The following is a 17,285-nucleotide window of genomic DNA, read 5'->3' as shown; positions in this document are numbered from 1 at the left end:
GACATCATGTTGCTCTGCTTAACAACTTACCTGATAACTTCACAACAGTTGGCGATTAAAATTGTAATGGAAATGAAATTTGCATTGTTGAAATTGGATTTTTCAAAATTCTCTGCTGATCGCTGGAAGCTGAAAAACATTTTGCAATTCATTTCTTATTAAGCACATCACAAAAACGAATCACTGAAATATAAACACATTTACTGTATATCACCACACAATACTCAAACAATAGCGTTTTTTGATTTAATCCTAACTCATTAAGGTTAGTTACTGGATTTCTCTGTTTTATTAAGTTCATTTAGAGTAGAAATTTAAAGGGTGATTAAATGTTAAAATATTAAAAAGATTTAATCCAGAGATCCAGGTTTGATCCTGACCTCGGGTGCTGTCTGTGCGGAATTTGCATGTTCCCCCTTTGACCGCTTGGGTTTCCTTTGGATGTTACGGTTTCCTCCCACATCCTACGAAAGTGAAGATTTGTAGATTAACTGGCCTGTTTATATTGCCTGCAGTGTGTAGGGAGTGGGTGAGAAAGTGGGATAACAGAAGTAGTGTGAACAGGTGATCGATGGTTGGCATGGGCTCAGTGGATCTAAATGATTATTTCCATTCTGTATAAAACTAATGCAAAACTAAAAACATTTTTAAATATCGGGCGGTGGAAATATAGGGTGGTGCTTTCTGTCACTCTTCTAAATGCAAAACAATTCAGGCCAAACTGCTTCATTTCCTCTTATGACAAACATACCAATCCAGTAATCATTCCGCTGACTGGGGTATCCATTTTTTGTACTGTTAAGTGTGTCCCCTTCCTTTCTGGGTATGTTTTAAAAAAAAATTGCTACATCTTAGATCAGCAGAGATTCATTTTATAACTTTATTTTAGAGTCATAAAATCATCTTAGTGTAGATTAGTCTATTAGTCAATAAAGTCAATGAACCTTGAGGTTTAATGTCAAAGAATGATGGACTAAACTCCAGTAGATGGGAAGAGGTTCTTGCAAACCAGTTTAAAATTAATTCTTGACAGTTTATAATTTTGCATGCATCTTTTTACACAAATATATATATATTTTTTCTTCTTGTTGAACTACAATCTCAAGGCATTCCAGCGGCAATTCTCATTTAACATGATGTAATATTCTGAATGGGAACGTGGCATGACTTGGCATCATTTTCAAAATATTACAGCTTTCCAGTAAAATAAACATTATCTTTGCCAGTACATATTTCCCTAAACCGCATTTGTTTTCAATTAGAAGCAGCTGGAAAAAAGGCTCATATTTCAACTGCCTCTCATCAGAACACATACCTGTAGTTGGATTAAATTAGGCAGGAGAGCTCTTTTTTCAATTATACTAAATAAAGACTTCTAAGTTCGAGCACATGACAAATATGCATCCCATAAAATGCTTTCATTTTATTTCATTACAAATTTGTGTTATGATAGCATGATATGAACAAAAAAAAAAAAATTTGACTGAATTGATTCGAATCTGAATCTGATCTGAATCAATTCAGTCAAATTATTTTTTTTAATTAGTTCATGGATTCAATCTCGCCTATAACTTTCACAATCAGGATTACTCCATGTTCCAAATTTCCAATGAGTATGGAAGATTGTAACCCCTCTTTTATTATTCCGGGCTGCACACTGCTCAGCTCCTCATTGTAGTCTACCTGATAAAGATTGAGGCCGACAGGGTGAAAGTCCTTTTGGGCCTCCTCCTGGACAATCAATAAATCAAAGTTAGATGTGGCACGTTTAGATCCTGCTTCTCACTGTTGCGCTCTTGCTTGGCTCTGGCTGATCCCAGGTGATTCTAGAGCAGCTACTGCTTGTCCATTTAAGGACCTTTGTGATCAGTGATACCAACAACACTGGATTATGTTGTGAGAGTGGTGAATCTCTGGAATTCTCTGCCACAGAGTGCAGTTGAGGCCAGTTCATTGGCTATATTTAAGAGGGAGTTAGATGTGGCCCTTGTGGCTAAAGGGATCAGGGGGTATGGAGAGAAGGCAGGTACAGGATACTGAGTTGGATGATCAGCCATGATCATATTGAATGGCAGGCAGTGCAGGCTCGAAGGGCCGAATGGCCTACTCCTGCACTTATTTTCTATGTTTCTATGTTAGTATTCTTATTTATGCTGGTAAATTTGAGCCTTAGACTTTTTTCTCCAACCATTTAGAAAAATATGTTCAAAACTTATAGGAACAGAATTAGGCCATTCGGCCCATCCTCCATCTTCTTCCCATTATCCCTGACACCCATTACTGATCAAGAAATCACGACTAGTACTAAGGATACCTTCTTATACCAATCTAAAAACTATGCATCTCATTTTGAAGAGACCTATTTTTTTGTTAGTTTCAAATGTACATAAGGTCTGCAATACAATTATATAAGATTGAAAAAAACCCATGTTCAAATACGTTGCTCAGAGATCAGGAAATGTAAAATGTCTCTTGATTTTTATTATTCTCAATAAACCTCGGTAGTTTTGAAGTCATGAGTTAAATATGAGAAGAATTTTGGTGTAATCTATATTACTGTACTGCTTTACCATTCTAGGAAGGAATGTGCTTCCTGTAGCATGATGTCTAGTGCTCTGTCTGACATTTCATTAGTAAGAGTTCTGGTGTCCTGGAAAGCCCCCTCAATTATCTGAAAAACACAAAATAAGAAAAACATACTCAATTATTAGTGGGTAAAGGGTAGTAATTACCTTATTTATTTGGAATCCATGGATCAATATGCTAAAAATATCTCAGCATGTAAAGACAATAGTCATTCCTTGTCTTAAGACGGTGCGGGCAGTACACACTGGGAGTAAATAAACAGCAGGAAAAATAGTGTATAGAAAGTAATGTCTACCATTGCAACAATTTTTATCTTTGTAGTGTGGCGGGGACATGCAGATGTCCAGCCAGGAATAACGTAGGACGCAAGGTTTGTGCAAGCAATCGATGTTTATTCTTCATTAGTACAGCTCCTTAATCCTATCCCGGGGCACACGCGTTGCCTGACCTTATATACTCCCCGGGGAGCTCCGTGACCTGCACCTCCCGTCATCGTGACACTTTACTCCTCCCTCCAGAGCCGAGGGTTCGCACTGCGCATGGCTCACCACCAGGTGCCGCCACATGACCCACCCCCCAGAACCAGAGGCACCGAAATGGATGTGAAGCCGAACGAGGCGGCCAGACCTCGTAAATACGTCCCCATGCACAGGGGACCCGTCCAGTTTGGAAGAATCCGGGGGAACCCGGGACAGCGGACGCCCCCGACAGCAAGGTTGAGCCACCTGTACTGGCTCGCTGAGGCCCAAATGGGCCGGCTTCAGTCGAGCCACAGACAGTTTCTTGCCAGCCACCAAAACAAAACAAAAGTCATGGGCCCGTGCAGAAGCACCAGAAATGGATCCTCATATGGGCGCTGCAAGGGCGAGCTGTGAGCGTTGCAGCACAGAAAGACGTAATAATAATAATAATGGATGGGATTTATATAGCGCCTTTCTAGATACTCAAGGCACTTTACATCGCATTATTCATTCACTCCTCAGTCACACTCGGTTTTGGTGAGCTACTTCTGTAGCCACAGCTGCCCTGGGGCAGACTGACGGAAGCGTGGATGCTAATCTGCGCCTACGGCCCCTCCGACCACCACCAATCACGCACACACATTCACACACAGGCAAAGGTGGGTGAAGTGTCTTGCCAAAGGACACAATAACAGTATGCACTCCAAGCGGGATTCGAACCGGCTACCTTCCGGTCGCCAGCCGAACACTTAGCCCATTGAGCCATCTGTCGTCCCGATATGTCGTCACGTAAGGACTGTCAGCGAGCGCCGGGGGCACATGGAATGGAGTCACCTCACGACGAGATGTCGGGACGGGAGCCAGGGCACTGGCCCTCTCCCGCAAGCGCACCTACACAGATGACAACGGCTCCCGGGACCCATCAGTGGCCGGGATAAATTCCTGGGGAAGGGCGAGTGCCAGAAACCAACTGCGCCGAGGATGATGACAATCCTCCTTCGGGGCAGTCCGAATTCCCACCAGGACCCACGGCAACTCGCCCATCCAGTCAGGGTCCGTAACCCGAGCCTTCAAGGCGTCCTGGAGATGGTGGTGGAACCGCTCCATCAACCCATTCGACTGGGGATTGTACGCTGTTGAATGGTGGAGCTGCGTCCTCGGCACGCGGGACATTGCGGACCACAGTTCGGATGTGAACTGGGCACCCCGGTCAGAAGTCAGGGACAGTATAAAAATAAAAGAGAAGAAGTACAACATAGCAAAGATGAGCGGGAAGCAAGAGGATTGGGTAATGTTTGAAGATCAACAGAAGGTAACTAAAAAGGCAATTCAGGGAGAAAAGATGAAGTACGAAGGTAAGCTAGCCAAGAATATAAAGGAGGATAGTAAAAGCTTCTTTAGGTATGTGAAGAGGAAAAAATTAGTTAAGACCAAAGTTGGACCCTTGAAGACTGAAACAGGTGAATTTATTAAGGGGAACAAGGAAATGGCAGATGAGTTGAACAAGTACTTTGGATCCGTCTTCACTAAGGAGGACACAAACAATCTTCCTGATGTACTAGTGGCCAGAGGTACTGGGGGGTGACAGAGGAACTGAAGGAAATTCACATCGGGCAGGAAATGGTGTTGGGTAGACTGATGGGACTGAAGGCTGATAAATCACCAGGGCCTGATGGTCTGCATCCCCGGGCACTTAAGGAAGTGGCTCTAGAAATCATGGATGCATTGGTGATAATTTTCCAATGTTCTATAGACTCAGGATCAGTTCCTGTGGGTTGGAGGGTAGCTAATGTTATCCCACTTTTTAAGAAAGGCAGGAGAGAGAAAACAGGGAATTATAGACCAGTTAGCCTGACATCGGTTGTGGGGAAGATGCTGGAGTCAATTATAAAAGATGAAATAGCAGCATATTTGGATAGCAGTAACAGGATCGGTCTGAGTCAGCATGGATATACGAAGAGGAAATCATGCTTGACGAATCTTCTGGAATTTTTTGAGGATGTAACTAGGAAAATGGACAAGGGAGAGCCAGTGGATGTTGTGTACGTGGTCTTTCAGAGAGCATTTGATAAGGTCCCACATGGGAAATTAGTGGGCAAAATTAGGGCACATGGTATTGGGGGTGGAGTGCTGACATGGATAGAAAATTGGTTGGCAGACAGGAAACAAAGAGTAAGGATTAACGGGTCCCTTTCAGAATGGCAGGCAGTGACTAGTGGGGTACCGCAAGGCTCGGTGCTGGGACCACAGCTATTTACAATATACATCAATTATTTAGATGAAGGGATTCAAAGTAACATTAGCAGATTTGCAGATGACCCAAATCTGGGTGGCAGTGTGAACTGTGAGGAGGATGCTATGAGAATGCAGGGTGACTTGGACAGGTTGGGTGAGTGAGCAGATGCATGGCAGATGCAGTTTAATGTGGATAAATGTGAGGTTATTCACTTTGGTAGCAAAAACAGGAAGGCTGGTCATTATCTAAATGGTGTCAAGTTGGGAAAATGGGAGGTACAACGGGATCTGGGGTTCCTTGTTCATCAGTCAATTAAAGTAAGCGTTCAGGTACGGCAGGCAGTGAAGAAAGCGAATGGCATGTTGGCCTTCATAACAAGAGGAGTTGAGTATAGGAGCAAAGAGGTCCTTCTGCAGTTGTACAGGGCCCTAGTGAGACTACACCTGGAGTATTGTGTGCAGTTTTGGTCCCCTAATTTGAGGAAGGACAATCTTGCTATTGAGGGAGTGCAGCGTAGGTTCACAAGGTTAATTCCCGGGATGGCGGGATTGTCATATGTTGAGAGAATGGAGCAGCTGGGCTTGTATACTGGAAACATAGAACATAGAAACATAGAAATTAGTTGCAGGAGTAGGCCATTCGGCCCTTCGAGCCTGCACCGCCATTCAATATGATCATGGCTGATCATCCAACTCAGTATCCCGTACCTGCCTTCTCTCCATACCCCCTGATCCCCTTAGCCACAAGGGCCACATCTAACTCCCTCTTAAATATAGCCAATGAACTGGCCTCAACCACCCTCTGTGGCAGAGAGTTCCAGAGATTCACCACTCTCTGTGTGAAAAAAATTCTTCTCATCTCGGTTTTAAAGGATTTCCCCCTTATCCTTAAGCTGTGACCCCTTGTCCTGGACTTCCCCAGCATCGGGAACAATCTTCCTGCATCTAGCCTGCCAACCCCTTAAGAATTTTGTAAGTTTCTATAAGATCCCCCCTCAATCTCCTAAATTCTAGAGAGTATAAACCAAGTCTATCCAGTCTTTCTTCATAAGACAGTCCTGACATCCCAGGAATCAGTCTGGTGAACCGTCTCTGCACTCCCTCTATGGCAATAATGTCCTTCCTCAGATTTGGAGACCAAAACTGTACGCAATACTCCAGGTGTGGTCTCACCAAGACCCTGTACAACTGCAGTAGAACCTCCCTGCTCCTATACTCAAATCCTTTTGCAATGAAAGCTAACATACCATTCGCTTTCTTTACTGCCTGCTGCACCTGCATGCCTACCTTCAATGACTGGTGTTCCATGACACCCAGGTCTCGCTGCATCTCCCCCTTTCCCAATCGGCCACCATTTAGATAATAGTCTGCTTTCCCGTTTTTGCCACCAAAATGGATAACCTCACATTTATCCACATTATACTGTATCTGCCAAGCATTTGCCCACTCACCCAGCCTATCCAAGTCACCTTAGAAGTTAGAAGGATTAGAGGGGATCTTATTGAAACATATAGGATTATTAAGGGTTTGGACACGCTAGAGGCAGGAAACATGTTCCCGATGTTGGGGCAGTCCAGAACCAGGATCCACAGTTTAAGAATAAGGGGTAAGCCATTTAGAACGGAGATGAGGAAACACCTTTTCACACAGAGTTGTGAGTCTGTGGAATTCTTTGCTTCAGAGGGCGGTGGAGGCCGGTTCTCTGGATACTTTCAAGAGAGAGCTTGATAGGGCTCTTAAAGATAACGGAGTCAGGGGATATGTGGAGAAGGCAGGAACGGGGTACTGAATATGGATGATCAGCCTCATGAAATGTAAAGTGAAACAGTTTATTTTGTCGATGAGGTTAATGTGATTAAAAATCTGTGAAAATGTTTGCACTAGCGCGAGGCGTTTTGAGGAAGGTAGAAATACACACACACACACACAAGCATACATACAAAATGCGACTTTTATAGGTATAGAGATAGATAGATAAATATCATTTCACCAATGATAGACACAAAATGCTGGAGTAACTCAGTGGGTCAGGCAGCATCTCTGGAGAAAAGGAATAGGTGATGTTTCAGGTTGAGACCTTTCTTCAGACTGACAGTAAGGGGAGAGGGAAACTAGAGGTATGAAAAGGTACAAAGAACAAATGAATGAAAGGTCTGAAAAGAACAAATCAAAACCGCAACGATAATCAAACAAAGGTGAAGCCCACTTTGGTCAATTGTTGGGTGTTGAGAAGGAGATAACGAGTGGATACAAACAGTGAAACTAAGCAGGACGACAGTGAAGTTGGTGGGACGACTATGGTGGGGGAGGGACGGAGAAAGTGGAAATGTAAGGGTTACTTGAAATTAGAGAAATCATTAGTCCACTGGGTTTGTAAGCTGCCCAAGCGAAATATGAGGCGCTGTTCCTCCAATTTGCGTTTGGCCACACTCTGACAATGAAGGAGGCCCAGGACAGAAAGGTCAGTATGGGAATGGGAAAGAGAGTCAAAGTGTTTGATAACCGGGAGATTGCGTAGGGCACTCCTCAGCCTCCTTCGCTCCAACAAAGACAAACCCAGCCTCTCCAATCTTTCCCCATAACCACAGCCATCCAAACCAGGCAACAACTTAATGGATCTCCTCCAATGCAATCATATCCTTCCTTCAGCCCACACTTCGGCTTTAATTAATACTCAAAAAAGTGAGTTGTTGACAGCGTATAAATATAGATGCTGAATGGGGACGAGGAAAATATAATATTAATGCTGACAGTTTGGGAAACAGATCAGATTTGAATTATGTAGACACAAGCAACTGCAGACTTTGATACTACAAAGAACTCGAGTAACTCAGTGTGTTGGGCAGCATTTCTGCAGGACATGGATAGGTGACATTTTGGGTTGAGACCGTTCTTTAGGCTAGAAAAAAGTCTGAAGAAGGGTCCTGACCCGAAACATCACCTGTCCATATCCTCCAGAGATACTGTCTGACCCACCGAGTTACTCCAGCACTGGATTTCAGTTATGTTGTGGAAACTTGGAAAAGGGAATTTTATTTTACTTTTAGTTATGTTGCTTCAAGAATATGTGTTTCCTTCAGTTCTGAACACTCCACATTAGTAACTGATGAAGAGGAGCTGAGGTATGTGCAGCCAGGATAAAAGAGGAGCTATAGTCAACCACACTCTTTGGAAATACATGATTGTAATCATGTTGTCTTTAGGAACAAGCTTTTCATTGTACCGTGGTAGATGTGCCAATAATAAACTAAATATGCAACATGGACTAAACTAGTCTGTAAATGTTACTAATTGATTTTTAATAGTAATTGGTTGTCCCAAGGTTTTGATGAAATAAAATCAAAGCATTTTATTGGATGCGTAGTAGAAACAAAGAACTGTAAATTCTGGTTTAAAATGAAGGGTCTCGGAACGAAACATCAACTAAACATGTTCTCGAGAGGTGCTGCCTGACCGACAGAGTAATTCCAGCACTTTGTGTCCTTTTTCATGGATGGTCTTTGAAGCTATTATTTAGTTGCATGTGAAAATATTTCACCTAGCTACAGGTTTCGAGGCGAAAGCTCGCTGAAATAAGAAGATTTTTCCTAGTTTCTCATGATAAAAACATATCCAGTTTCATGAGATATGTATTGGCAATGTTTGTTCATGGGTTTTATTTGGTGTACCTGGATTATGTCGATAGGTAATTCGCTGTGATAATGCTCATTCAGCACAATGGGCTCCTCTTCACGTCTCCAATTCTCCTCTTCTATATGGAGACTGTTTGCCATGTGCATTCTAGCATCTGCCTGCAAATCAAAAAAACAACTGAATAAAGGGTATCACACGATGTGCAATGATTTAATGTTAATAAAAGGTCATCTACAAAGAATTGCAACAGTAGTTGTTGGAACTTTAGTGATAGTTCGACCATTTTGTAATGCAAGGATATGATTAACTTTTTACCTGTAAAGCAGAAAAGTATTCACTTTTCAAATGACTGATCACGCTTTCTGGGAGCAAGGTACTTGACAGTTCCTGACTTCTTTCTTCAGATTGTGTGATGGTATTCATAAGCCTGAGCAAGGAATAGAAACTTTCAAATTGACTAATTTGACGTCTTTCACAACCATGTTTTAAAATTTGAAATCACGTCAATCTTCAATTATTATTTGTCAATACCATGCATTCCATGAAAAGTTGTACTGCATTCACACACTAGAGAAGCTACTTTTATTCAAATATGCTTCTTATGTGCCAGAACCTCTCACAAAAAAAAATTGGTACTACATTACGTAAGGAGATAACAAGGTAGATGATCATAACATAGGGCGGCCACGGTGGTGCAACGCTAGAGTTGCTGCCTTACAGTGCTTGCAGCGCCGGTGACCTGGGTTCGATCCCGACTATGGGTGCTGTCTGTACGGAGCTTGTACGTTCTCCCTGTGACCGCGTAGGTTTTCTCCGAGATTTTGGTTTCCTCCCACACTCCAAAGATGTACAGGTACAGTATGTAGGTTAATTGGCTTGGTGTATGTGTAAATTGTCCCTAGTGTGTGTAGGGACAGGTGGGATTAGCGCAGATGAGGCACCTTTGTCAGCATGGGTAAATTGGGCCAAAAGGGTCTTTTCTATGCTGCATAACTTTATGACTGGTGACTGGTGGTGTGCCTCAGGGTTGGGCCCATTATTGTTTGTCATCTATATCAATGATTTGGATGAGAACATACACGGTAAGATTAGCAAGTTTGCAGATGATACAAAAGTGGATGGTTTTGCAGATAGTGAAGATGGTTGTGAGATATTGGTTGTGAAGATGGTTGTGAAAAAATCATTGATAGTGGAGAAATTTTATAGCGGAGATATTTTTTTCCCGAATTTCAAAATCCTTTGTGCGCACATAAATTTTCTTTGTGTTCAAGAAGGAACTGCAGATGCTGGAAGATCGAAGGTACACAAAATTGCTGGAGAAACTCAGCAGGTGCAGCAGCATCTATGGAGCAAAGAAAATAGGCGACGTTTCGGGCCGAAACCCTTCTTCAGATTTTCTTTGTGTACTGGTTTCAAAACTTGTGTGCGCGCGCACAGGCGCACAGCTTAGAGGGAACACTGAGGTACATGGATGGGAATGATTTAGAGGGATATGGACCAAATGCAGACAAATAGGACTAGCTCAGGTGTGCAACTTAGTTGGCATGGAAGAGTTTGGCTGAAGAACCTATTTTTGTGCTGTAAAAAAAATCTTGATCTTAAAATACAATAGTTAACAGAAATATAGATTAAAAAAACATTTTTATGAGTCTGTGTCCAACTTACTTTGGATAACAAGTGACAATCCAGTGCAGAATGGGATAAACATCTTTTCCTTTAGGTCCATTTTCTATGATTAATTCCATATGGGAGGAACATTTTTTATGATAATATTCCACATACTTTTCACATATATTGTACTCTTGGGGATAACATGGCTTGATGCAGTTCACAATGGTATCAAAATCCTCTTTCAGTTTTTTGTGATGTTCCACTAAACACTCAATGGACGATTTGGCTTTGTCAACATCAGAAACATTGCGTAGTAGTTCACCTAATCTTTGATTCACAGATTGCTCTAAAGCATCCAGCCATTTAGCTTCCCATCCTCTTGGCCTAACTTTTGCGATACCTCCACATGTCCCTTTCTCCTCCAGACACATCTGATCTAACTTTTCCTCTTGGGTTTTCACTTGCACTGCCATTTTCAACAGATTTGGATTTTCCTTGGAAATGTTCATTGAGTTTTTCGCAACTGTGAAAATTTCAACACTAAGCAGCTCATACAATGATTCAACTTTTTTTTTCTCTTCGATGAAACCTTCATCAATTTCCGTACTGTCATGAGCATATCGCTCATGTTCCAATTTGATGAGGTGGCAGTCAGCCTTAAAATATTGCTTTTGTTCGATAAGTACTTGGATGTCTTTTTCTAGACAAAAGAAAGTTACTATTACTATTTCATTAAGGTACACAAAAACCTGTTTGTATGACAATTACAATTTCTCAATTTTGGTTAATGTAAGCTTTGTTTTCCATCAACAGAAAATGCTGGAGTCAGTCAGCAGCTCAAGCGGCATTGGGAATAGAGAAACAATATCGGCAAAGGGTCCATAATCTGAAATGGTTACTCTGTCTTGCCACTTCAATTTTTATTTCAAATTTCCAGCATCTGCATATGTGTTCACATTGCTTTCAATAATCTTTGCTGAACAAACATTCATCACTTACATAGTCTTTAGATCAACCTGGTTAAATTGTGAACAAATATATTCTTCATATTTTAAAGTAAATCCTTATCCATCAAAATCAATTATCATAATTATTAATTAGCAAAGAAAGAAGTATTCATTATTTAATTGAGAAAACATTTTGAAACATTTGCAGTTTCAGGCAGTTTAGAAAATATATTCTTATTTCCTACAAAGTCAACTACAGTATTAAATATGATTAAAAGTGGAATAAACAATAGACAATAGACAATAGGTGCAGGAGTAGGCCATTTGGCCCTTTGAGCCAGCACCGCCATTCAATGTGATCATGGCTGATCATTCCCAATCAGTTCCTGCCTTCTCCCCATATCCCCTGACTCCGCTATCTTTAAGAGCCCTATCTAGCTCTCTCTTGAAAGCATCCAGAAAACCGGCCTCCACCGCCCTCTGAGGCAGAGAATTCCACACTCACCACTCTCTGTGAGAAAAAGTGTTTCCTTGTCTCCATTCTAAATGGCGTACTCCTTTATCTTTAATCCATTTGCAACCTCCCCTCAAAAGTCTCTGTTTGCATTGTACAGTTCTAAATTTATGTCCATCTGTAATATACTGAAACAGCTCTGACCAGAGCCATTAATAGCATGCTAAGTGCTAATTACAAAAGCATCCATGCCTGCTCATTCTCAATCTGTCTGTACCCTGTGACATAATTGACCAAAACAACCTCCTCCAATGTTTCTGTAGGATGGAACTGTATTTTGCTCTTCTCATACAGTCTTAACAAACATTTAACCGATAATACTTTATTCGCCCACCCCTCCATCTATAACATTACATTTCTGTTTATTATTATCAGGTGAACCGAGGTACAGTGAAAAGCTTTGTTTAGCAAGCTGTCCAATTAGATCAGATAATACCAAACATCAGTACAAAGAAGTCAAACTCAAGTACAACAGAAAGAGGAAAGGAAAAGATACAGATTGTAGGATATAATTCACAGCATTGTCGTGCTTCAATTCCATTGATAGAGTCTAATGTCTGCAGTGGGGTGGAGATTAATTGGACAGTACCCTAGCTGATGAAAGGACTGATCAGAAGTCTGATGGCAGAGGGGATGAAGTCATTCCTAAGTCTGATGGTGCTCCCTTTTGAGCTAATGTAGTTTTGCCTGATGAGAGCAGGGGAGGAGAAGGCAAGACCAGGGTGAGGCAAGTCTTTGATTGTGTTGGCTGCTTTTCCAAGGCAGCATGAAGTGCTGATGGAGTCACTGGCGGGGAGTCTAGTCTGTGTAATGGACTGGGCTACATCTACAACTTCTGTCATTTCTTGCGGTCTCTGGTAGAGTTGACTCAAACTAAGCTGTGAAGCAACGCAACAGTATGCTTTCTGTGGTGCATCTGTAGAAGTTTGGTGTAGAATCTGTGGAACATTTTGTGTCCTTAAATTAAACATCAAGAACACTGAAGTCATCAGTTTACATGTATGACTGCAAGGTTTCTCTAATCTTAAAATGATGCTGCCAATCTCCCTAATGTTGTTTGAAGAAGGTTATTAAAAAGTGGTGACAAATTGCGTTAGCACCAGTTCCGATATCCTGTGAGTACTTGCTTGTGTACCCTGATTCTGAATTGTGGGCACAAGGATTGTATTTCCAATGATAACACCAGCTTTTAGCATGTTACTTGTTAATGATTACATGCTGCAATGAAAGAACCATGTCTGATAGGGGTTGGAGGGTTGGATGTAGGCAGAGCCCTTCCAGTGGGGTGAAAGGACCCGCACAGACCTTTAAACATTGGAAACTGCCTCTTACAAAATGCATGCATAGAAGGAGGGAGCTTCCAAAAGGTCTCACGTGCTCTTTGTGAATTGCTGGACTTTTAAAATCAAATTCCCCTACCGGAATTGACTAAAAATAAAGAGTCACCATTTGGCTGATAGATTTTTTTTTACTTCCGCAATCAAAAGCAAGTGGTGGGTTATGTAAATAAACAACTTTCACCAGCAATTGGTGTTAATGCATGTTAGCAATTAGAGTTAATGCTGTCAGACGCTGTCACAAAATTGATAAGATCCATGGTAACATGATTTTCATTTGCACGATCATGGCATAAATAAGTTTCTAGACTATAGGGGAGGGGGAATCCTTCAAAACCTTCATAACCTTTGTACTATTTCACCTATTGGAACAAAACTTATTTGACTTGCAGCAGAAGAGAATGATGAGTAAGGTGGTGAAAAATTGTAGCGCTCTGGGGGATCATTTTTGCTCAAATTTAATTACAACGTAGACAGGAAGTGGTCAAGATGAGAGTTTTAGTAATATATAGATATTCATCAATAAGCCGAAGATAGACACAAAATGCTGGAGTAACTCAGCAGGACAGGCAGCATCTCTGGACAGAAGGAGCGGGTGACATTTTGGGTCGAGATTAAACCCTTCTTTACACATTAACTAAGACAATCCTACCTGATGGTATTTTTATATTTTCTCCATCGATCTCTTCAGTATCTGTAATGTTGTCTGTTGAAATCAGCGTTGTTTCCTTCTTGTGGGAAAATGGTGAGAAAATGGCCCATTTCTTATTGTGTTTCTTCTCCACATTTAGTTTTGGGCTTATTCCTGAACAGTCAGTTTTCGGTGAAAGGTTATTCTGTATGATGGCTTTCTTGTCTCCCACTGTAAAATAATGGTAAAAAGTTCTAGTGACCCAGCATTACTCAGGTTATTGGTATTGGTTTAACACTGTCCTGTGTATTGAGATATATCAGGAAAGCAGCCAACGTGATCATTAGCCATTTACACCCCAGTTACTCTCTCTCTTCCCCTGTCCCATTGGGCAGAAGATACAAAAGCTTGATAGCATATATCACCAGATTCAGAATGGGATCAAGCTTTTCAATCAACCTCCAGTATGCTAGAAATGAGTTCCCAATCTTCCTTGTTGTGGCCCTCACATCTTTACATCTGCACTTTCTCTGTGACATTATATTTTGCATTCTGTTTAATTACTCTTTTAAATGTATCTGACATACTTATGTATGGTATGATTTGCCTGGTTAGCACACATGGATAAGATTTTCACCGTGTCGCTGTACATGTGAAAATAATAAACCAATACTTCACTTTGTTGCATGTTATAGCGTGCAAGCCTTGCTACAATCAACTGGCATTTGAGTGGTTGGTCTGGGACTCTAGTTTGATCTGGTATTGTCCCCTGGCATCCCTGAAGACTTTACAAAGGTCATACCGAGATATCCTGTACAGATCAGGGTTACCTGACTCGAACATTTTAGACTTGGACTCCAATAAGAAGTGGTTCTCATGCTTCACCCAGATTTCTGGTTGAGAAACACAGATTGTTGTCTTTGGCATGTCGTCCTCCACACTCGCTGATAAATGTCTGTGACAGCAATGGCGTGCTCATCTAGGTTGGCTGCCGAGTGATTGAATAGGGACCAGTCCATTGCTCAAAGCAGTCATGTAAGAACTCATCTTTCCTCAGATCAGCCTTGTATGTGCTTTTTTATAACCGGAACCTCAAGTCATTATGCTGGTAATCATGATATTTACATTTATTTCCAAGGAATTGGGTTTTATAGCATACCTTGTAAATGAAATAAATTCTAACTTAATTGTATATAATTATTCCATGAACAATATATTTAGGCAGTTAGAATTATGCAATTTAAAGTAAAATTACCAATAACAACATATTGAAAATAAATGTGTGGATAAAAATACATTCAATATAGTTCTCTTTAATTAGGAATGTACCAATGAATAGTGTGTAGATTTACTTGATTTCAATGTTGAAGTGCTTCAGAATACACTACATTTATTTCTATTGAAGCTGATGTAAAATTGTATAGTTGTCATGTCCAACTCTGGAGCGACCAACATGGAGCTGATCATGGGTGAAACATTTGGTTTAAGAACAACATCTTTTGTTGATTGGCCCGGTACCTTGTTAATGCATATAACAAAAGTAAGTTGAACAGGGAACTGAAGTCATGTCCAAGTAACAGACGCATCTTTTTCCCTACTACCATCAGGCTATTAAACACTATAATCTCGAAACAGATTCCGAACTATAGAGACTCAGGGGGCATAATTTTTTTGGCTTTGCATTATTATTGTTTGTTTACTTGTCTGTTTGTTTTATACATATGTAAGTACTGAACTGATTTGTGTTTATTATGGGTTTTACAGAGTACTATGTTTACATATCTGTTGTGCTGCTGCAAGTAAGAATTTCATTGTTCTGTTTTGAGACATTTGACAATGAGACACTCTTGAATCTTGAAAATGATAAATCAGATGGGATAATTGGCATTCAAGGGTTGAACACATTTTCGGTCATTATTGTAGCCTCAATTACACGTATAGAGTAATAGTGTTATACAGTGTGTAAACGGGCCCTTCAACCCAACTTGCCCACATTGGCTAATATGTTCCATCTACACTACTCCCACCTGCCCGCATTTGGTCAATATCCCTCCAAACCTGTCCTATCCATGTAACTGTCTAGTACCTTCAAGTGTAATATTTCAAGTGGAATATTTTTAAAACTCATAATCTTGTGCAGTTGCATGGTATTGGTGGATCTAAATTCATGAGCAGCATGATTGGCGTTCCTTCTTTTAGTTCAAGGTGGGGTCAAGGTCGTTCATGTCGCAACGCTGTTTCCACCAATCTTTCCACCATCACGCACAAGAAGCACAAGAAGCGACAAGACAGACACCATTGATGAGACGTGTGTTCAACTGGCTGAACAACTTCTCATCTTGTGCGTGTACTCGATAAGAAGAAGTTCAAGATCCTGTGATGGTATGACGAATAACGAGAGAGAGAGTTTAGCAACTAAACAGAATATATATATATAGCCTTATCAACATCTGTCACACTGCCAACAGATTCACATTATACATTCTGTTACATTCTATTTGTAGTTTGTTTGGTTGTTTGTTTGTTTGTCTTTTTGCACAAAGTCCGCGAGCATTGCCACTTTTCATTTCACTGCACATCTCATATGTGTATGTGACGAATAAACTTGACTTGACTTGACTTGTCCAGCAGCTTTGAAGGAAGATCTTTATTTATGACCTGCACTGCACCAATTTTGCTGCTAAAATTGATCTTTCATGCAACCATTGGCAATTCAAATGGTGTTTAGTGGCGTTTGGAAAAGCAGATCATAAAGTGATATAACAAAATGGCTCAAGTTTTTCACAGTCATTCTTGTTGAGTCTTCATGTTTAATTGCCCCATTTTCTAATTTGAGTTCATTCAAAGCACTCTTTTACTGATGGATCACCCTTCAAATCCACTTGCCTGTTGGTTTTCAAGTGTAATCATTCAATATTTCCCCAAGTATATAATGACTTGGAGCGCTTCTACCGTCGCCTCCGCCTCACAGCTTTCTTCCATGGGAAGGAGTCCTCGCCCCCCACTGATGACCCCTTTTCCCGTCTCCAACGCACCCCCTCCTCGTGGAACCCCCCTCGTGGCCAATTTCCGGCTTTAGAACTTTTTATCAATAACTGCCGTCGCGACATCAACCGCCTCAACTTCTCCACTCCCCTGTCTCACTCCAATCTCTCACCACAGGAACGTTCTGCCATCGACTCACTCCGCAACAACCCAGATTTGGTTATCAAACCCGCTGACAAGGGAGGTGCCGTGGTAGTCTGGCGCGCCGATCTCTACAAAGCTGAGGCCACGCGCCAACTATCGGACACCTCCTCCTACTTACCCCTGGACCATGACCCCACTGAC

General features: G+C 41.3%; 1 protein-coding gene across 3 annotated transcripts in view; it reads right to left on the bottom strand.

Moving 5' to 3' along the window:
* Positions 1 to 17,285, bottom strand: part of LOC129700262 (tumor necrosis factor alpha-induced protein 2-like) — a 35,945-nt gene that overhangs the window by 9,557 nt on the left and 9,103 nt on the right. For all 3 annotated transcript variants that reach the window (XM_055640585.1, XM_055640586.1, XM_055640584.1), the window contains exons 3-8: positions 13,977 to 14,186; positions 10,581 to 11,226; positions 9,231 to 9,342; positions 8,951 to 9,073; positions 2,571 to 2,671; positions 31 to 129 (exon numbers count right to left, since the gene is read on the bottom strand). In XM_055640585.1, coding sequence (XP_055496560.1) covers positions 31 to 129; positions 2,571 to 2,671; positions 8,951 to 9,073; positions 9,231 to 9,342; positions 10,581 to 11,226; positions 13,977 to 14,186 — 1,291 coding nt within the window. The remainder of the gene's footprint in view (positions 1 to 30; positions 130 to 2,570; positions 2,672 to 8,950; positions 9,074 to 9,230; positions 9,343 to 10,580; positions 11,227 to 13,976; positions 14,187 to 17,285) is intronic.

This window comes from Leucoraja erinacea, chromosome 9 (genome assembly GCF_028641065.1).
Source record: "Leucoraja erinacea ecotype New England chromosome 9, Leri_hhj_1, whole genome shotgun sequence".
Classification (NCBI taxonomy): domain Eukaryota; kingdom Metazoa; phylum Chordata; class Chondrichthyes; order Rajiformes; family Rajidae; genus Leucoraja; species Leucoraja erinaceus.
The sequence above is the reverse complement of the archived record's forward strand: the minus strand, read 5'-3'. Positions and strand labels throughout refer to the sequence as shown.